This window comes from Haemaphysalis longicornis, unplaced genomic scaffold (genome assembly GCF_048455015.1).
Source record: "Haemaphysalis longicornis isolate Haplotype H1 unplaced genomic scaffold, Haemaphysalis longicornis Haplotype H1 scaffold_6, whole genome shotgun sequence".
Taxonomy (NCBI): domain Eukaryota; kingdom Metazoa; phylum Arthropoda; class Arachnida; order Ixodida; family Ixodidae; genus Haemaphysalis; species Haemaphysalis longicornis.
In genome coordinates this window covers 162,853,618-162,876,430 of record NW_027526407.1, presented here as the reverse complement: position 1 = coordinate 162,876,430, position 22,813 = coordinate 162,853,618, and the positions used below count along the sequence as shown (strand labels likewise).

At 44.9% G+C, this 22,813-nt stretch overlaps 1 protein-coding gene across 1 annotated transcript in view; it reads left to right on the top strand.

The window, feature by feature from the left end:
• LOC144141239 (cytochrome P450 2H2-like) overlaps positions 1-20,247 on the top strand; it is a 63,614-nt gene extending 43,367 nt beyond the window's left edge. Inside the window, exons 5-9 of the mRNA XM_077672797.1 lie at positions 3,333-3,637; positions 9,572-9,687; positions 15,258-15,516; positions 18,646-18,836; positions 19,775-20,247. Of these exons, the coding sequence (XP_077528923.1) occupies positions 3,333-3,637; positions 9,572-9,687; positions 15,258-15,516; positions 18,646-18,836; positions 19,775-19,950 (1,047 nt within the window). The 3' untranslated portion in view covers positions 19,951-20,247. The remainder of the gene's footprint in view (positions 1-3,332; positions 3,638-9,571; positions 9,688-15,257; positions 15,517-18,645; positions 18,837-19,774) is intronic.
• The last annotated feature ends 2,566 nt before the right edge of the window (positions 20,248-22,813 follow it).

The following is a 22,813-nucleotide window of genomic DNA, read 5'->3' as shown; positions in this document are numbered from 1 at the left end:
TTTGTCTGCTATTTTAATTTGGGGATGTGCTCTTTTTCCTGGCCTAAGTCCAGGTAAAGGAGAAGGAGGAATCAGTTTATTGACCCTTAGGCTGGTTTCCGAAAGCGGTGTGGCCGCCGGTTTGAGGCGGGCAGCGACGTTGGCAGGACGGGTGACCAAAACTATCTGACTCTTGGGGTTCGAGCTGCCCAGCACCCTATCCCACTGCTCTTCATTTTCTATGGGTAGATTGGGATCTTGAGGACAGGTCTATATAAAAAATACTGCGCGGTGCCTCAGTGGGTAGCCCAAGGTACTGAAGCCTTGAAGCCCGCGGTAGCCCAAGGGTATTGAAGTAGCCCAAGGCCACTTGTTCAATATCCGGCCTCAGCGGTCGTTTTTCTGGTGGAAGCAGCAAACAAAAGCGCCAGTGTATCGAAATTTTGGCGGCCGGTAAAGGTCTTAAACTGGTCAAACGTCTTCCGGTGTGTTCTACTACGACCTGCCTCGTAGCCAAAGGGTAACCTCGGGGCATTATTTACCTTAAATTTATATTTTGATCTTCTGGTGGCAACCGGCATTGGCGTGATGACGAACTTGGGGCATGGCTGGAGACCATGTCTGCCGAGCATGCTACCACCGGCTGGACATAGAACAAACTTCACCGCGCACGCGCAGCATGTGGCGAAAATGCGTGTCCTTTCTTTCGTGTCCGACGTTGTTTCATTTTCCACCTTTCCAAACTTCTGTCGCCATAGCGCCAAATTAGAGGTTCAGCAGAACCCTTGAATCTTTCTGCCTCAGTTGTTTCTTCCGGGTTGCAGCGGTGACGTACTTCCGTGGACGCCTGATGAGCGCGAGTGATACCGGACGGCTAGCAGCCACGCGGAATCGGAAAATGAGTCTAGTAACACTTTCGCAATAATTGTTGACCTCATTCTACCAAGCGAACTAAGAGGCAATGTTGTGGGTCATGAGAGTATAGGTAAGGTAAGTTGGTGCGAAGGAAGTGTTGCTACGACATTTTTCGACGATAATCATGATTTTAGGTGTAATGGCCCAAGGCCGAAAAAGGCAAAGATTTCCATGACAATACACGGCATTTTGTTATTGACTCAATCATGTCGCTTTTTCGAAACCTGAGAATACGTTTTCTTGCTAGAAAACAAATTTCGGACAGCGAAAGAAAAAAAGTGTTGCGTAAGAGAAGACGAAATTCTGGAGCTGTTCGCTGAGCAAATGTAGCCTTTGTGTGAAGATTTATTCTCACTCAATTACGGGAGAGTACTCCTGGATACGCAAGAAAACGGCCGACGAGGAGAAAGGAAGGCGTACATTTTAAGCAGTTTTCCGAGCAAGTGCTCTAGTTGAAGATGCAGACTTGGTTTAGGTTGACATCCAGTCCTTGCGGCCGTCGCATTTCAATCGCCGAATCAATGTACAGCGGCTAAAAATACTAGGACTAGAAGTTGGAGTGGAAGTGACGAGGAAGTACACAGCCGTAAAGCAGCTACGGGAGTTGGCGCCGCGGTTCAACATTCGAATGAGGATCTGCGCCGGGTGTCGCTCAAGCTCGGCGCTGCAAAATAGCAAGCATAAAAATGCTAGGACAGGAAGTGTGAGGAGGAGTTGCGAAGACTCATGGAGGCAACGTTCAGGTTTGGAAAGTGCGCGCCGCGCCACTGGTCTTTGCATAGAAGGTGAGCGTGTAGGAGTGGCTGCACAAGCGACCACGCAACCTCTGATGTGCTGGCTTTCTTATAGTTGAGAGAGGCGCCGTGTGCCCTGTAAAAGGTGAGTGAGTGTAAGAGGGAAAGAGGTTCCCAGCCTGCACCACATATGTATCACTAGGAAAGAAAAGGTAGAGGAGGGGGTAGAAATATGGGTTGACGTAGTTGCAGAAAGGTGGTTTGGGCAGGAAAAAGATATTGTAATGGGGAAGAGAAGATAGATATACCATCAGCGACTACCATCATCTACCTGTAAAAGGTATCGAAAAAGCAAGCTAGAGTTAAAAACCCACTTTGGACCTGTAAAAAAATGCAAAGCAATATTTGAGAGAAGTTAAGGCCAGCGCAGACCGCCGGCTCTGCCCTTAAGCCTTCGGCCGTAAATTGCGAAGATGGCAGAAACTTCGCCACGAACGGTTTATGTCCCTTCGGAATGCTGCAGAGACTTTATGGACACACAGTCGAAAGAAAACAAAGAAAATCTGCAGGATAAGCCTATAAGGGAGTGGGACAGACATTGTGTAGTTCGTACAACAGAAGTGTCTCTAGTGCAGAAGACATTCTGTTCTGCAGCAGAAATATCTGTCTTACGGCAGACCATCCTGAACAGAGATTCCTGTTCAAAGAAAGATATTCTTGCTGTACCATGCAAACTTGTGCAGTGCACCAGAAATGTTTGTTTTATGTTTTTGACTGAGAAGGTTCCTGGTGAAGCTGCTAATGCCGTAATAGCTATCAGAAAGTTATCAAAAGAATAAAAAGCAACTTTTGCTATATCTTTGTACGTTTTCTCCTCCTCGTTGATGGTAGAATGGCTAGTAAGAAAAAAACGAAGACGACAAGAGATTAGGGTTCCCCCAAAGGCCAACGAACTTGCCTTACCACAGGTGTGAAACTTCGTTGAAGCGGTCTTTCCAAACAATGAGATAAGGCCTCGGAACGGGGGTAAGGTATCTGTAATGCGCCATCATGCAATTGCGTTTAATACCGCAAAAAAGAGCGCACAAAACCGTATAGAATGGCACTGTAAGATTCGTGTTTAAAATCTGCAATAGCGCAAGAAATACTTTGCGTTTTAGAAAGGGGACCATACGTTCAGTATTTATACGCGCTATCACCAGCTTTCAGAAAAAGAATCTTTGCCTTGGCATAGGGTCTTGTGTTGTGTGAAAGTCAAGAGATGTCCTTATTGAAAATAGAGAACCCGGTTTAGTTGTTTAAAGACGGTCCCAGATTGCTGTAATTTCTTTAGGAAGTGTGAAAGAAATAGGCAAATTATTGTGTGTACAATCATTTTTGAAACAGGGTGTGAACGCGAATGTGCAGAGAATGCCGACAAACGTAATTGCAGGTACTTTACTGCAAAAGAAATCTTTCTAGCAGAGACAAATTTTGTTGCTCCGGGGTCGTAATTTCTTGGAGAGGTATGCGGGCATGAGTCGCCGTTAAACAAAAAAAAAATTGCCGTTGATTCGTAACTCCGCAACATCATCCAGTTTGTGTAGCTGCTGTTGCTTGCATCTGATTTAGGATTGTCGTAGTCTTGCAGGATGTGAAGGTAACCGCAAAAATTGCACACTCAAAATTACTTTGGTGATGGCGAATACCTCTTTTTTTCTACAGGAAGAAACCGAAGAGCTCATAGAAAAAGTCATGCAGGTGAATGGTGCCCCAATGATTATGGACCCGCTTCTTCAACCAAGTGTTTCGAACAATATTACGGCTTTGGTGTTTGGAAGGCGCTTCCCCTACGAACACCCAACGCGGAAATTTTTAGATGACCGGAACCACAAGCTGTCGAAAGAGTTTGAGACTGGAACACATTACGTGTTTTTTCCGCAATGGCTGTTCAAGCTCAGTAACCTTCTTCCGTCGTCTGGCTCTCGTCGTGTCAAAGCAATATTTGAGGACATGGGAAATTTTATCAGGTAATATTTTTCGTCTACATTATAACTGTTCTTGCTACAGTTTCCCTAACCGCGCAAAATTCAGAATATTATTGTGACAAAAATAATTTAGTAGCCACATCCTCCGTTATGTGAACGTATTTATTGTTCGTTCATGTTTGTGTAATAGATGAGGCGTCTGCAAAACCGCAAGGCCAGAAATAATTGTGCAGGGCCACACTTTTTTTAACCTACTCAGCAGAAGCTTGATACGTTTGATATTGCTTTATTTTAAGAGTGTAATTGTGAGCCAGTAAAGCATGTACCTTAAATTGAAATACACGTCGACTTCTTGGGAGATCGATTCTTTAACTAATTTTACATGATTTAAATGCTGCACTGTAACCGCACAAAAGAAAGAAAATCTTCCTGTTACTCGTCGCGTCAATCTCCCCGTTCGCGGAATCACGGGTAATCTTGGTGATTGTATTAACGACAACCACGGAAGCCTCGCCACATTCTCGCGTTTTCCTACCGGGGCCAGGACTTTTAGTGTGAAGAATAAAAACCACAAACGGTGGCCCTCGGAGACTAGTCAAGCTCTAGGTAATGGGTTCCCTGTCTGTTTACCAGGCAGGGGGCTCTGGGACCTCTTCACCTATCTGTGTAAGGCTGCAAAAGAGAGTACCCGCGTCCCCTTCTTTTACACTAGTCTGAATGGTACTTCCTTACACTCCTCCCCAAATTTCTAATTTTCTTACATACCCCCAAACGTGATCAGTCCCTGACAAGCAGGCGCACCCAAGCAGCACCCCCTTCTCTTCTAGTGTCTCTGTTCCTCTATCTGACTACTACTTGCGTTTTCTTGTGACTGAGTCTTTTTCTCGAAGGTCTAATTGTTAAGTCATACAAAGCTAAGAAAGAAAGAACTGGTGAAGTTCTAGTAAACGTCACCACAGAGACTTGGGCCACCACACTCCTGAGCCAGAACCGCCTGGCCGATCTGGACACAAAGTTTACGCCCCACTGCAGCCTTAACAGATCGCAAAGCGTGATCCCTAGCCAGATCTCGCAAACGAGACCGAAGCCGATCTCCGTTAAGGACTTTGAAATCAAAGTGTAATGGCAATTAGATGCTGACAAGGAAATATCCAGTAGACACATAACCCTCACCTTCATTTGACGCTCCATCTGAGTGTATATATAAAATACCCCGTGCTGTTACAAGTGCCCGTAGTTGGGGACGGTACTACCTCGTGTCGAGGCCGACTAACCTGCGCAAGGTGAGCGTAACAACACCATCTAACTAATAACTGTCCTACCAATAAATTCTTCTGCGGCAACTGCCAAGGACCTCACAAAACCTGTACGCGAACTAGTCAGAAGTACACACTAGAGAAAAAATTATAATCTTCATGGTCACCGAAAACATCACATTCCCAGAGGCGCGAAAAAGGTTCCCCTATTTCCCTCTTGGGTCGTACGGCGAAGCAACTCACCGGGTGAGAGCGGCATCTCGTGTTGACGGTGACCCAGCTCAGCGAGTGTGACCTGATCCCGTCCCCGCCCCCGTTGGGTTGTTTCCACTAGCCCAACCTGTTTCCACACCACTTGTTGAGTCACCAGCACTGTTAGCGGTAAGCCTCCATCTCGAATGATGCTGCACCTGGTGTCTCCACTCCGCCGGCCCACGGTACACCTGGGGACGTGGCGAAGGTTCACACGGGGGAGCCTCGGCAGCTCCCAATCCCGCTGCACCGCCTGGGCCACAGGCGGCAATCCCTATACCCGTATCGGTGGCGGCTGAAGCAAACAGCACCCACAAAGTGCATGGCGCAAGGAGCCCGATCTGTCGGATACTCCGACGGCGTCTCATGACGAAATGATTGTCGGACCGGTAGTGCCTTCGTCGCCGCCGAGGGAACGCCCTGCAGTGTCCAAATGGAATGAAAAGCCCAAAAAGCCATTTACAACCATAACAGCCCCGAAAGACAACACAAAATGTACACACACCGGTAGATTTTAGGATTAATAATGGGAAGTTAAATCATAAGGCAAAGGAACTGTAGATGCCATCTTAAAACCTTGATGATGTGAACAGGTACTGCACTCCAATCAACCAAGTGTCATGTGTCAACAAGAAAAACATTTAAATTCAAAACACACAAATTTCGTGAATATATACATGGTCATTAGGAAGGACTAGGATTGTAATGGTACATCATCCTGCGCTGTGGCCATCATAGCCCGAAAGGCCTTGGCTTGTCACCGTATCCAAGTACATACCGTCCTCGATGATGTTGCCAAGGGTGGATAATCTCTGTAGAGGCTAATACGCTATGCCCCGTTTAGGTATTTCTTGATTTCCAGACCTTATCTCGGAGTTCGAAGCTCTCATAGATCATCTGAGTGAACCTTTCATATTTCACGCGAGTTCAATGCACAAAATGCACTCTGGGGCGTTACGCGCGCGGATTCCTGCGGTATTATCATTGAGAAATTTCTAACATCTTCACAGCATACCTATTTAACAAAAGCAAGCTCGCATACCAAAATATAGTACACAACACGTACTCACACTTCGACTTGGCTACTGGGTCTGCAGTGCTCTTTCCTCCTCTTGAGTGGGATGTTGACACGAACCCTTATAGTATTCTTCCCAGACCCATTCACACACAAGTAATGGGCACAACAGTTCAGCTTTTCATAAAAAGTTCAATGAAGTTTGAGCAAACAACCTTAAATTTAAAGAAACATCCAAACTGCATTACACATTTATAATGCACCTAAACACTGAGGAAGCTTCCCATCTCCTCACGGCGCCCATTCTCGACGCCGGCAAAAAGTTTATTTCCAGGTGTCCGGGACCCTGCGCCACCCAAAGAGGCCCTTGTGGAAGGAGCCGGCGAGGGGACCACGAAAGGCCCAGAACTAGGCGTGGGTATCCTTAGTCGGTACCCCACGTGAGGGAACCTCCTATCTTTCAAACAAGCAAAAGCACTTGGGTAGCGTGTGCGCAAAGAGGCATAATGGGACGTTCACGCACTTTCGTTACATCCATCAACTCATAAACCGATTCTCACAATGTCTGGGCACATAGCGGAAAACTCAACAGACATAAAACACAGCCTGCCCCGGTTAGCACAGAAGGTGACGGACTGGAATACCAGGCTAACACACTCGTACATCGTTTGAAACACGGGACCAGTTCAGCACAGTACGCAAGCACATTCATGAATCCCAAATTTTATGCGAAAAGAAGTTCCTCCGTGACAACAATAGGTCGCACACTTCGCACAATTTTATGTTTTAGATTCATGAGCTGAAGGCTGCTCTGAACACATCGAAGCCTTCAGCGCCGACTGCTGAGAACATTACTTTCACAATGATACAATACTTACACGCAGCCACACTGAAACTGTCCTTATTTATACAACAAAGTATCGCTTTCGGGGCCACTTTTATGGTCTCGGGCGGACGTCTTTGTAGTGACTTTCATTAAAAAACATTTATTTTTCCACTTAAAAATATTGTGCCATTTCCCTGTCAAGCTGTCTGTGCAAGCTTCTTGGAGACGTTAACTTAGAGTTCAATGGTCCTATCGAAAGCTGCCAGGCTGTCTTCAGAGATGGGAGATCTAGCAACGATCAACTGGATGTGTTGGAACCTTATCGAAAGATACCTCTATATGGGAACAGTTTTGCATAACAGTCTCCTTTGATAGGAAAAAGGGCTATGAGATGGCGTGGCGGTAAGTAATTTAGTGTCTCTGGCTACGTGCTGGTTACTGTAACTAGCTACATAATAGAAAGTTCCTTTCGAGTGAGGATTGGCAGTGCCTTTTCCATTGTATATGCGGAGAAAAATGGCATTCCTAATGCGGTGTGTGGAGCAGCACGCTATTTATGGTTTATATGAACTCGCTCAGTGAGGCATTGCCACCTATTTTTTCCTGTTTTTGTATATGTAGATGACGTTGAAATAGGTTTAAAGTCGTATCTCTTCTCAATTTGTGGACCACAAGTCCAGCTTGGGATGACCGAACTTGCTGGCTGGCCAGACACAAACAGTTTTACACAGAACTCTGAAAAAAAAAAAACCTGTAGTGTTTTCCCGGAAGCGCGGGATTCACGCGGACCCTGATATCTGCATTATTTGTGTGGTAACTCCCGTCAGAAGAGAATATTAGTGTTTAGTCTTAATATTTGATCGCAAACTAAGCTTTCTCTCTCACTTAAAACAGACATAACAGAAATTGCCTAAACATCATAAACATTCTTAAAGTCCTCGCACACCAACCTAACGGTACTTACAAAGAACTCGTTAAACCGGTTTATACAGCTACGATAGGATCCCGTCTGGAAAATGGCCGTGTTGTCTATGGGGCAGCGTCTAAAGCTTCCCTGAAAGTGTTGGACGCAGTGCTGCACCTCGGACTTCAACATGCGTGCGCGGCTTTCCGCGCTAGCCCATTGGAGCACTATATATATCATGTAACAAGTGGAGCCTAGAACGTCAGCAAAACTACGTAGACCTTCTCTGTGCTGTTAAAATCTCATCAATTCTTACCATAATTTTGTGGCAGTGTTTGAAGAGGTATCGATATCCCAGCTTCTTTAAAATGCCCATCTACCTCTCCTCCCTTCTCATACAGAGCTAGAGAGGAAGAATCAAAACTCTCAGCCTCCTTCTTAGCTACCACGAAAACGTCTGCCACTAATGCTATAGCCCAATAAAATCTTTGCTCTATATCACATTACGTATTTTTATATATATCGACAAAACCCTACTACCTGCAACACTTCTTGTCTCCTTAGCACAATATCAGTGTGCAGATATTTATATTGACGCCTTAAAAACTGCCGCCACTGTGTCCTGTGCGGCCCATGGACCCAGATTTATTGTTAGCAAAACCATGAATGTATACACTATGATTTTCATGGCAGAGGCTTACGGTACACTTGTGAAATATACCCTCCCAACTAAAATTACTGTTCATAGTTTATACTGATTCTATCAGTGTTGTGCGGACATAGTCATCACAAAAACGTTTAAAAACCATCCATCCCATTTTCTCATTACAACATTATCTTTTTATATGCGTTAGACCTCGAAGTGATTTTGCGCTGGGTGCCAGGTCACCCTAGGATTGCAGGGAGCCAGACCACGGATCTAACGGCCGTTGCTGCTGCACTTAGTACAACAACAGTTGACATAGCAAGGGTGCCCTACACTGATATGACGCGAGACATCAGACAGAAACTTCGGAAAACCAGGCAAATACTATAGAGTGAACAAACAGGCAACACACTGCATGAATTAAAGCTGTGGTAGCGATGATTCACAACTGGTTCCCAAAACAGACAGAACCAATTGTCCTTAGAAAGGTTACAAGTAGGCCACACATATGTAATACTCCCCCACCTGCTCACTGGATTCCCAAGACCCAAATTCAGCGGGTGTGGAGAGGCCTACCTGTCATCAAATGCTTATCGTCGGCAGGGCTGTTGACACAACACAACGCAACACTTCGCACAACTATACAGACAACGCATTCCAGTACACCTATGATACTTTTTAGGACACCACCCCGCGTTTTTTACCATGGGCGTTTTTCAGTTTATCACTTAAGTGAAATTTTTACATCTCGTTTCTATTTTTCTATCATGACCACCTGGCCCTTCACAACAGTAATCTTCATGAAATTTCGCTTGATTTACGTTCACGTGTTTTGAAACGTTTTGTAGCCATATCACTCAAATGAACAACTATCCCTTGGCGCTCTTTGCATTAAGTTGGCCTGGGGCCATAAAAATCCAAACATCATTATCGTCATCTCACTTAGATACTCTCGAATCTGTTTAGATTCATGGTTAACAAATAAAAGTGTTGGAAAAACTTTCTTTTTCTCGCAACCTGAGCGACAAATCTTACTTCATTTATAAACAAACCTAAATAATTTTTCCTTCAACTTAGAAAAGAGATGGAGAGCCATATGAGCACTCTGGAGGAAACAAGCAATCGGGACTTCATAGACGGTTACTTGAAGAAGATGAAGGAATATCAATATGATACAGATTCCAAGTTTCAAGGCAAGTACTACTGGAAAGCTGAAATTTCTTGAGCATGTGTACGCTTGCTTTGTATTTTTCGGTAATGCAAAACGTATTAAAAATGTAACTTGCAATTTCGGCGCTGTATGAAAAAACGTAAGGGGAAATAGAGAAGGCAATGAAGGATGCAACATTATTCATTAGGGCTAGAGCAATCTGTGTCACGTAATAATGAAGTGTCTTCTACCAAAGACCACTCCATTGATATTTTCACAAAAACGCTTTACCAGGATGATACAGTCAAGACACACCATAAATAAATAAAATATATTGATTAAAATTGTTACCAAACTACAGGAAACAACAACGATTGCAAATATCATCTAATATTTCAAACATTTACAGGTCCAAAATGGTTTAGTGAGAGGTACGTGCCGCGTAAAAGGTGACCGAATTCAAATTTCTATGGTGAGGATAGTACTTATTTCGCGTGTTTGTGTATCTGTTTGGGAAAATGTATTAGGAGGCACTTGAATTTAAATGCTCATGAGAAGCCGTGGCTGGTTTGATGTCAGGCCTAGGAAAAGTAATTGTTGACCCGACAATAGTTCACTCCCCGGTGAAATAAACGCCTGGAGAAAGTTTGTTAAATGCTTCGTTATAAAGAGCAGCAGAAATTGCGTCCCTGTTTGAGTATCCAGAGCAGCAAGGTGTCTCCGTGTCAATAGAATGAGCTGAGAGCAGGAAAGACTTTATTTCCTTCCATTTTATGCGTGCAACAGGGTGGATGCACAGTGTTGACCACTACATGACTGGTTTTCCAGCTTCTCTAACTTTCATGTCTGAAAAATTGCTAGAGAGTACTCTTTATTAAACTCATGCTATAGAACGGCTCTGCTCCCGGTCAGCGTGTTTCCGTGACATCCGGTGGGACATTGGCGTTGGTACCCGCGGAAACCAGGGTGCCACTGTCGTGGCCCTACCATGGCCTATGCCAGAGGCTTCGTGTGTTTAAATGCCACCATGGTGGGAATAAAAGGACTCACCTTGGTATATGCCAAATTACACTCCGTTAAATGAGTACTTTTTGTTATATTGCCTAATTGGGCATATAGGTGCCGAGAGCACCTAATATTACAATATCGATTATCTGTAAGCAAGTTCAAGGCAAGAAACATGTTATTATATTTTCGCAATTCCCAATGATACCCGCCTGACACACTTGGATTTTCAGAAGTGCTTGTTTGTTCCGAAGTCTACTAACAGGAGATTCAAGGGAACGGGTTGTTCACTTTTTCGGCGTCAGTCTCACAAGTAACCAGTGCACTTTATTATGTGGGTATATAGTGAAAATCTGGAGGCTCTCTGTTTCGGTAACGAGGACCCTATATTCCACGCAATTACGTCTTTCACTGCTACCGCGGTTGCTTTGAACATACGAATCGACTTACCTTTGAACGAAGGCCTGTTCTAATGCCAGGTGGGCATTTTAATTTTTTTGCGCTATTGCCCCGGAATGCTCTCAAAATATTTTCGGTGAAGCTGTCGAGGTACATTTAACGCACAGTGCGGTATCATTGAAACATTGAAACCGCCTTTATTACCCATCTAAGGTCATCCGAGTTTAAGTGTTGGCCCTGATGCACCAATAAAAACGCAATTGAAAGAGCGCAGCCCAAGTGACACAAAAGTGGTCTGTCTTGTTGGGGGGCGGTGTCTCCGCGGTTGGCTGCGCCAGCGAGTGTGTCCCGTTCGATACAGTAATCTCGGCGCCTCTGCCGCAACACCCATGCTACTAGGCAGTGCCATCGCCACAATCCGGGGCATGACCGCACTGCGGATCGCCAATGTATACCTTCTGCACTCTGTCCAGAACCTCGGCTGCGGCCCCGCCGTGCGCTTTCTGCTATTCGCTGCTTTAGTGCAGAGTGGAGCACCGGCGAAAAGTGTTTCAAAAGTCTTTCTCTCTCTTTCCACCCTACCCCACACTTTCGATGCCGATGAAGGGAGACAATTTTACGCCAATCCCTGCTGCATTGCAGCACCGACATGACGCCATATCTTGTGCCCCCTCTCCAGCACCTTACATTGCGCCACGCCTTGCCTTCTCTCGTTACAGCAGATTGGGAATGTGGGCGCTTTCGGTTCGCGGACATTTCCCGGATCACATTCCCCCTCCACCACCCTTGTAGCCCGTATATGCCTCTTACCATATGAGTAATCTCTACCCAATCGCACTAACATCGGCCGTATGTAACCACCTTGAACGGATTCTAGCCATACGCCTTACATGGTGGCTAGAACGGTATAGATGGTACCACCCGGATTAGATTGTGTTTCGTCCGCACCTGCGCACAGAAGACGGCCTAGACCACCTCTCAGCTAAGGTGCTGTTAGGTGGCAGATGGAACAAAATACGCACGGTCCTCTCTATGGACGTACAAAAGGCTATAAAAATGTGGGCCACCCTGGAATAATCATTATTTTCAGTGGCTCCTCCTTCCACCAGCAGTATGCCGTTTCATGGCGTCTTTTCTTCAGAGCCGCTCCTTCTCCATCCGCATTGGAAAAGGACGCGTGGGACACTGTTTCGGAGCGAGGCGTGCCGAAAGGCTCTTTGCTGTCTCCAGTTGTATATAACGTGGGCATGTTGCCTTTGACATGGAAGCTGGCTGAAATACTGGACACTTTCTTCCTCATATTTGCAGACGCTTTGACTGTGTGGTATGCGCACGATCAACTGCACCGACAACGAGCATGTCTATAAACTGCCTTGGACATTACGTAATGGTGGTGCTCAATTATTGAATTGAATCTATCCCCTTCAAAGAACATACATATCAGGCACTAATCGTACGGCCCGACACCGGTTGTCGCAAACACTAATACGCCTGGCTTTGAATTTAAAACACCTGGATACTGCTGCTCATATTCGTGTATTGGGGTTAGAAATAAGCACAGCAGGTGCGGCTGCTTCGTGGGTCTGTTCCATTTCACCAAAACCGCAAGCATGCTACAGCTTTTCTGTGGCATCGGCAGAAGTCGGGGGGTGCCTGCTACCGTGTCTTGCGTGAATTTGTGCGGGCAGTCTTTGAGCCTCGTATCGTATACCAAGCCCAGTTCCAGCAATCTCGCTTTGCGGGACTGGGATAGTTTAGAAACCACCAACCGGAACGCAATGTGAGTGATCACGGGCCTTCCTCGCATGACCTGCATTCTGACCTTACAAACAGAAGCACAAATAAACACATTGGACGAACTTGTACTCCAGGGTCGATCAGCGTGTCTTCTAAAAACTATCGGTTCCTGCTGCCACCGTGCTAGCCCCCTTCTATGACCCCGCATCACCTCTGATACCACGTCCAGCTTAGCCGCCACCATGGCACCACCCACAGGCCACGGACAACGGGCCTGTCTGACGTATAAAATGTATTCGCCCAGAGCAGCTGACCAACCCACCCCTGCCGTTGGACACACAAGCTGATCTCCAGGCCCATCTGGATGCAAGGGTAGACAATGGCATCATCCACACGAGACTGGTTTGCCCTGCTTTGCTGTCTGTAAACCAGACATGCACTTATGTTACAGCGGCACCACTTCCGTCGGTTTTGGCAGAGCTGGTCGCCATCCGTAATGGTTTGTGTGTCCTAGCCGCTCGTCTTTGCGTTGCCTCCCGTCTTGCCTGATCATCCACACCGATTCAACACAGGCTACTGGCGAGATGCCGCAGTGTATACAGCACACTGGGCATTACTTGCGATTTCCACCTTGTACTGCAATCGATCCCGTGCCCCGTTTGCATCTTCTGGACTCTACGTAGCACGCCCACTCACGTCGAGACCGATATGGCTGCTCATCGTCCGCAAGTTATGTACCCGCTCCCGCTTCTGCAGCTGTCCCTGCAGGATGCTCTTCTAAGCAAAAAAGAGTCTCTTCGGCGCTCCACGCGGGCCCTTCTTCCTCCGTGTGGGATGAATATTCCTGGTGGCTTAACCCACCGTGCGGAGGCAGCGCTCCGGACAATTTGCCTGAGCGTTGCACTGACGCCTGCTGTTCGTGCAACATGAACTTGTACACTTGCAGTTACCTATGCAACCTTCTCTTACTGTCCTGTTTCTGCCGCGGGAGCGGCATTAGACTATCTCCTGGGGACATGTACAGGACTCCAAACAGCCCGAACCCTGCAGATGGTAGTCGCAGGACACCGACCAGCCGCCCGCCCGATATCTATCGGTGGACGCATGGTTCTCCTTACAGGCAGCTTTTGGACTTTCTCGCTGAAACTGGCGTATACGGCATTCTGTAGTGCATGAAGCCACTCGCATCCGGCCACTTCCTTTTTTTTCAAATACTTCGATGCCCTGGTGCAAATTGGGGCAAAAAAAACTACCTCCTTTACTAAAGCATATTCTGTAGAATGTGTACTGAAGAAATTAAGGCGATTGTTTGAGTACGACAAATTACTTTCATTTGGAGTCACGTCCGGACAGGCTAGAAGCTGTGCATGTGTAGGAGGCCTCATGTGAATGCCCATTTTCTGTCACGGGTGTACCAATATTTTTTCGCAACAAAATAGCAGGGGCTCAGACCCCTCGTGTTTGGTTTTAAAAGTACGTACGGGTATGGTTGAATGCGTTGCCAATAAATTTTTAAAATTTACCACACTGCTACTATTCGCCCTGGCCCAACGCCATTTTGTTGCCGAAGTGCGGGTATTCGCTTCCCAGTAATATGAGGGGCTCTGGAGTTATTATCATATATATTAGGCCGTTTTTTGAAGACTAAAGTTTGAGCAACTACAAAAACCCGGCGGCTGTGTGGGGGTGAATAAAAACGTGACAATAGAACTTTGCTTTAAAGACATTTAAAAAAATGCACTACTGTTGCAATCTCTGACTTTGACATATCTGTGTGAAAGTCATGTCGCCATCGCAATATAAAAGTGCTTTTAAGCGTAAAGAGAAATATATATACTCAGATCGCTGATTTAGCAACACGGACCAGTAATTTTCCCTAATACCATACCCTAAAGTAAATTTCTCTTCACAAATATCACGGCCGTCTCTGCAAACGAACTAATAAATTCCTTCCTTTGAAAAGAAGATTTCTTCGATCATTCCAACTAGCATAAAGTTTCGTATATAATTTTATCTAAAAGTGACCTATTCTCGCTCTAAATATTTATTTCGCTTGAGACTGATCCTGGGAGCAATTCAAGAGCTTCTTGTTGGCATGGTATCCCAAAAATTCAGCGCAATGTGCCCAGTGACACAAAGGAATTAGGGTGTGAAGAAGCTCACAATGTTATTTACAAATAATATTTCAAAGAACTGTTTACGACGTGAATTTGTGCTTAGAGAGGCATCGGCAAAATGAAGCCTCGGCAGTCAAGCGTCATTCACGCTTGATTTGCAATGTCACTGAAGATTTTCTGGGTTGAGGTTGCTGAAAGAATGATTTGGCAAGATTCTTGTATTTGCTTGTTTGAATTTAACCGCTAAACAAGTTAAAAATTTCTTTACTAACAGAAAGTTTTACAGTTTTACAAAGTGTGGCAACTTGCCAAAATACACGACGTTTTTTCCTTATACGCACGTTCCCCTACGCAGAGGTCAATCTGACCGGCAACGCAATGGCTTTCTTTGGAGCGGGGACACATACCGTGAAGGCCATGGTGGTGTGGCACTTGCTCAACTGCGCCGATAAGGTGGACACTGTTCAGAAAAAGATCCAGGACGAGATTGACCATGTTACGGGTGGAGAGCGGGCACCACGTTGGGAGGACCAGACTAAAATGCCTTTCACAGTCGCAACACTTTGGGAGATGTACCGCTGGAGGGCCATTTCTCCCCTAAGCCTTCCAAGAGAGTAAGTAATGCAAGGCGTAATTGGTAGTAAGCGGGGAAGTGACGACAATAAAAAGAGTCGGAAAACCGCTCTTTAAATTCTTCTGTCTCGCGGGCGCTGCTGGTGGGAATTCGTCAGCTTCATAATGACCATGAGAGATAAAAAAGCACACGGCATCATTGGCCAGTCGTCTTATGTATTTCTCATTGTAGTAAATAGTACTCCTTAACAAATGCTCAATACACGGTGCTAGCACATTATTAACAACGATTTTAGAGTTTGAAGAAGTGTGAGAAGTTTTATGTAGGTGTCGTTAGCCGAACATTGTAACTGAAGGCTCGTAATGAAGCTCGTTCATCAGCTTGATAGAGGCAAAAAAAGCTCTGAAATCTGCGGAACGCCCTAGATGAATTGTACCTGATAATAGAAATTCTCCTAGCGGGTAATGGGTCTGGTTAATGTTTTTTTCAGAAATACTCTAAATAAATGAACTTGTCACCTTTGAAAAAAATTACTATCGAATAAGGGTATTGCTGCACTTTCCCCCAACTACTATCATTGGGTTATTGAACCAATTATGATGAATATGATGAGCTCTAAAATTGATTTTACAAAATGTAATATTCTCGCTCAAAAAAGGCACACAATTGCGTCAAAAAAGTCCAGTTTTTTGTTAGACATCAAATGCGCAATTTCTCCAACTCGACGAATTCACTGGCACAAGGTATCGTATCGTAGATAGCATAGAGTATCAAAAGTAGAGGAATCACTGCAACATTGTACCGCTTTTAACACCAGCAAAAAAGCGCCAGCCAAACTTCGGGCTGGCAAGAAGTAGCGAGATAAATGTTGTATATTGGTGCTAGTTAGGCAGTCTGTCGGATATATTTTTAGGGTAGTAAGCTGTTTGGGCTGTTAGATGGTAAACCAACATTATTCTCGGATGGGAGAGGGAATGTGGACACTGCGCCGGCAGGAAGCGCATTAGTCTCTTGCGTACTACGCCCTGACATGCAGTGCCACCAGTGTTTTCCAGCAGCAATGAACGTACATACATCAGGCTGGCGAGGTGGCTGCGGCGGTTCTTTTTAAAGCATAGCTGCACACCTATGTGGTGCAGGTGCGGGACCCCTTCTTATTAGGTTACCTGGTTCTGAGACCGTTGATTAGGACGTTCACCCTGCTCTTCTGTACCCGCAGTGAAGGGGTTTAACTTTATCACCGTCTATCATATTACGAATCCTACGGTGAGGAGGCAAATTTTACTCTCTGCGGAGTAAACTTGTCCGTTTGCCAATCCGTATTGTTTTAACACCCACATAGTTATAGGAAATAACGACTACGACGTATTTTCATGAAACCACAAGAGAAAAAGTAGGAAACCTAGAATCGAAACCAAAATGGTAGTACTGATGTGCTGTTCAATAGTCAAACATGTAAGGTTTAGTTTGCTTGCAAAAAAAAGTACCAGAGTTTGGTTTTTCTAGAGGCGTTTTCAAAGCCCATAACATACGAGTATTTTCTTGAAATGTCTGTTGAACAGGTGGCCCACATGTTTGCAAAAATCTACATGTTTTAGCGATTTTCGCTAAGGATGAAAATTGATTGTGCTTGCATATAAAATCCAAAGAACCAAACATTTGTCATCTTGGAAACTTACAGCTGTGGGAAGTACCACCTTACTCATAGTACAATGGTGTGAACTCCGATCTGCAATAAATGTTGGTAGTTGGGAGCCCCGTACTCACTTGGAAGAAAATTAGCGAAATCAATTTTTTAATATACTATACCGTGCCGGATTGAGGCTCGTAAAACACATACATCATAGTAAAAAAATAAAATTTTTGAATTTGGGTATCCTGGCACAACTTTTTATATTTAATTTGTGCGCACTAAACTGGTGTGCAGTATATCAGCCCTTGTTACTCTCATTATCATCATCATCGTCTTCTTATTCTTCGGCCGATTATGGTCCACCGCATCACAAACGCCTCTCCCAATGACCCCCACCGGCTTCTGTCCTGCCGTGTCCTATGACATATGTATTGTTCGTTGTGTTCCAGCGTAGAATAAGTACAACACAATTCTAAGAATTCGTCCGTGTGAGGTTTTAAAAGCATTTCGCGAGGATTCTTAAAAATTTGCTGGATCTTGCCTCAGATTTTCTGTTTGTGATGTTAGATATTCTTAGTGAGAGCGCATCTAACTTTCATTGAATCGAATGCGCATTATGTGCAATACGTAAGAAAGTTAAAATCGTTAAGAATATATGGTTTTAAACTATTGACAACCTGCGAACTGCAGAATTCACGGCTTAGGAAAGACATCTCTGGTTGGCAGAATGAATTTAAGAAGCATAATTATTGTGAAGAGTAACTGGAATTGAGAGTTGCAGGGTTGCTGGTAATATGCTGTTGAAAAACATTCCAATCGTCATTTCAAATTTTGTAAATTACTTTATGAGCCCATAGCGTAGAAAATCATAGGCCCTAATGAAATATTTGCGCAAAGAGGTCAGCGGGAAATCGTGGAGAGCTCAAGCGTGAAGCGTTGGCGAACGCTGAAGTGCTCGGGTGTAAAATGCGTCTAAAGAATTGTTCCCCTCCAAGGCTATGTATTTATGTTTGTGGTGTAGTGAAAATTGTTACAAACTTGAGACTTAGGCACAATAGAAAAATTGTGACTGGCGGTGTTTCCGGAGGGCAAGTGGCGTGATTTTGTTTGTTCCCGTTCCTTTAGCGCTGTCTCGCCGCTGCTCGCTGCCGGCCCACTCCCCTCTCGTGCTCCGCGCTCCGCGTGGACCCGCTCGTCGTCGTCTTCTCTTCCACCGCCGGCTTGTTTTCGTCGTCTGCTTGCGCGTTGTCGCGGCCGGGGGATGCCAGTCATCACAATAGATTATATCTGCGGAGGACCGACTAAACTTGTCTCGAAAAAAATCAGTACAAACCCCTATATGCTTTTTCAGAATTCCTGTTTAGTGTATAACACTTCCATAATCAAAAAAGCATGCGTTTCAATGCCATTTTTAATATCTTATATTGAGCTACTCGCAATGCATTTAAATTTATTTGTAAGAATTTCTGGGGATATTGAAGTCATTTGAAACAGTGGACGTCTATTCTTGTGCGTTAATAATATTTTTTTCTACAGAGCTTCTGAAGACGTCATCTACAAAGAATACTTTATACCAAAAGGATCAGTCGTGATTCCAAATATCGGAGCTATTCATATGAGCCAAGCATACTGGAAGAGCCCGGAAAAGTTTATGCCAGAACGATTCCTTCGCGAAGATGGTAATGGGCTGAAACCCAAACCGGAGTGTTTGATTCCTTTCTCTATCGGTACGTTGCTTGAGTTTCTAGTTACGAGATATATATTGCTGTTATTTATGGCTCACACTTACAAGCATAGCTCCGCGCACGACAGGTAAACAGCAGGTCCAAATGGCCAGTTCGCACATATTATTTGAAGTATTATTGCGTTGACTGCTTACAATAGCTCCTGGACCTCCAGACGGGTGCGAGAAATATTCGACGTGATGGCAGTTTTTTTTGTTTTATTACACCAGAGTGTAAATCCGGGGTGAATGCGGGTAAGATGGACACTCTTCTTTGTGGGGGAGACTGAAAACGCAAAAATTGTGTACTGTTGGTTTTCAACCTTACCTATTTTTTGGTAGTAGTAAATAAATGCATATTGGCGTCGCTCAGACAAAAAAATGCTGATTTTGGATAATCTCTCTTAACCCGTTGAGGGGCGAAAGGAAGAGGCGCATTATAACTCGCAAGGTGAAAACTGGGGCTGGAAGGCTAAGTTAGGCGTGCTCGATTGCGCATTTTGTGGTTCCGGTTGTGTAGAGAACGTTTAAAATTTCACTTTGCAGGGGAATATAGAAAAACTCTGCTCCAACGCGTATTTTTCACGGTTATGCGGGAGTCAAAACTAGGTATATTTTTATTTTTTCTCCAAAAATGTGATGGGCCACGAACGGTACTTTAGCAAGATTTGCCTTCCGGCTTTTCGGCAAGCCATTGCAGTGCTAAAAGATTTTGCAGCACCTTGTTCTTGAACGCTTTCTTTCCCTGTAAGAGCGTTTGGGAACGTTCTTCAATCACTGGTGTTTACTTACACTTCACGAAAATAGCACGGTAATGAAGGCGGGCTACATCTTATGTCTATACAGTCATACCAGTTGGCCTGGTGTACTTTTTAGACCATGTTGAAGGCGTTTGTGGGAAAAAGGCAGCGCTTCAATTGAACATTTCTTCCTTCTCCGCAGGGAAAAGAATGTGCCCTGGAGAGATCCTGGCCACCGTCGAAATTTTCATTTACCTGACGGCGCTGCTACAGAAGTTCACTGTGCTACCTGCAGAGGGAAGCAGTGTTAGCCTTGTCTCAACATCTACGGCGCTCAACTTTCCACGGCCTCAAAAACTGAGATTCTTACCGCGTTAGTCTAAACGCTCCATTATGCGTATTTTTTGCTTTATAAGAAGCGGGTGTACTCGTGCACATTTATATTTCGTATGCTCACGCGCTTTATCGGCTTAGATATTATAGAAAACAAGTTTGAAAATACTTGAGACGACGTAATAGCCAGCAAAACTTGGGAACCGCTGCTTAACGGCAGCAAAAGCATTTTTGGGCAAGTGTTTCTAGCAGCCGCCTATGCACGTTTTGCCTTTTGGTTAGACTTCTCGCGTAAATTTGAATAATTTCACTGGTTTCAAATAAATAAAAAAAACACTTGGAGGTGTGCGCGTCGGTGTTTTGTTCTAGTCAACACGCCACAGACACCCAGTGAAGTCGTTTGCCTCAACCTTATCAGCCTTTTGTATTTTATAATTTTTTAGAATAACTTACGTGTTCACAATCCTCACTCGGGTTTAGGTGACGAACTTGGCAATGTGCGACTGAGCCTTGCATCCGAGCTAAAGTCTAGGGGTGGGCTTGAAGTTGTGCGTTTTCTGCTTTAAATGTTATATGCCAGATTTTACATCGCACATTCATTTTTTATAAATTAAAGTTTTCTTGCTCTACCAGCGAGCGGTTCTTTCGTGGCATGCGGGACAACAAACTCTTAACGCTTCGTATGCGGCGACGCGAGGAGGGAGCCGGGATGGAGTGTTTCACTCACAGAGCACACTAGAGATGGCGCCGCAGTTTACCTAGCGTTCCCCTTGCGAAAGTGCCTGCACGCCGGCGGTGGAGTCGGTCGTACGGCGTGGTCATCCGCTTCAGCGGTGGTTCTTTTGGGCCTGTTTTGGTGTAGCTTGGCGTTCATTCCGCCGTTGCATTCGAAAGCACCTGCAGGGTAACTCGTACCCAACGTAAATAAATGGTCGTACTGAAAACATCCGTTAATCATTTGTTGGCACGGCAGGAAAACGATATGTGCAAACTCCACACAGACTTTCAGGCCCTAGGCAAACGCCACCTTTGACGCACTGCTTGCCGCGAATGGGACTCTTTTTTCTAAAATGGTGATTACCATTTTGGTTGCATTTTAGGAGGTCTTACAAGAGGCGAAAGTAGAAACAATCCTAATGAATAAAATGTAAAAATTGCCTCAACTTTCTCGCTACTCTCAAACCTTAAACGAACTAGTCTAAATCGGTATAAATTGGAATCACTAAGCTCGCAAGCAGAATTGTTTCGGTGTCTGCGCTAGTGTCGCGCGTTGATGTAGACGCAACCTAGCACATCAGGATGGCTAGGTTCCGCTGCCTCACTTCCGGAAAAGCGCGGATCTCCGTTTTCTCTTTCCGTACCCACGGCCGGGCTACAGCGGTGGCGTCCGCCGCTCTAGCCCGGCCGTGGGTGACGCTGCTGATGCGTTCAGGCTCCTTCCGGCGATTCCCAGGTAGCGGCTGGCAGAATCCATCGTTTCGCTCTTTGTAGAGCCACGTGAGTGAATTCACGTGATGTCGCCTGGGAAATTGTTCTGTTCGTCGTTTAAAACTTTGCTTTCCAAACACCTTCACAGCGTGGATTCGAGCCAATTTTTTTGCAGGTTGTTTTTCTCTGCCTTCACGCACTGATTACAAATGTAAATTTAAAGTAGTAACTCATTCTGTGCAGTATTCGTTACCTGTAAGCGAGGGTGTATAAGAAAATGTTCTATTTAAAAGGAGATTTCAATGCCGTTTTAAAGGATAGTCTCAACGTTTTTCAAAATTGTGTATATTATGTCCGCTTATGACCTTTTTTCAAAAGAAAACAATAGATATCAGAAAAATGTGCATATAGGAAAACTTTGGTAGAAACAAACTGTCTCAAAAACAAGCATTTTCTGATAAAAACAATCTTGACCTCTCGGTGCCGTCCCGGGGTAACCAGACAAAAAATGAAGGAAGCTCACTATAATGCCTAAGACTGAAATTTCGCGAAGCTGTACGCAACCTTCACGATCATCCGGACTGTTTATGTCCACGATTGCAGCGGATTTGCGTCTTCTTCGCTGCCGCGACCACCGTTAGTCCCTCGTAGTAGCTATAAGTGTGACCGTCCTTCTTATTTTGTGGAGGATAATTCTTGGACACCCCCTTGGCCTCACATCACCTTGGACATTAAACAGTTACGATTTGCTAAACAGCTTCGCAGTTAAAAATGCAATCCACCGCTGCAGCAGACAATGCTTCCACCACGAGCCTGAACAAGGTGGTCGTAGTAACTTGACAGCTGGTATTGGGCTATTCTGGGACACAGCTTTTGTTCAATATCTCCTATGTCGGTAAACTCCCCGAAGAAATTGTCGTCGTTTCATATGGGCACAGCTGTATTACAGATATCGGTGAACAATTTTAAGGGGCAATCATGCACCCGGTCCCAGACTTCCTTCGACCCCCATTAGGTGCATTCTACGGCAAGAAATATTCCACCCATCCGGTGACGTATATAATAAACGAACACCAACATTTTGTTGCAGGACATTCCTGCACAGCTATGATAGAGTTGATAAGGCTTCGGCTTACCCAGCCCTAGAGGACATACACTTGCGTATAGCAAAGTGTGCTTGCCTAGACAAAAAGTTATCTTTAAAGACACAAAGGGAGAATCAAGTAGTCTACTATAGAGGCACCACGTTTTGACATTTTGAGCACAGAGTAATAATTATTCATTTATGCTCACCCTGAACTTGTGGGGAAGGGTGTTGCCCACAGAAGAATTTTCCATCAAAACATATTGCACCTAATTGTCAGGTATGCATAAAATAAAAGTGTTTATTTGCAGTGATTTTTAAAATATTTAAACACCTTTGTGTATTCATTAGCGTTTACGGGACCTAGACGTGGCTTCCCATCTTTTTCTGGCACCG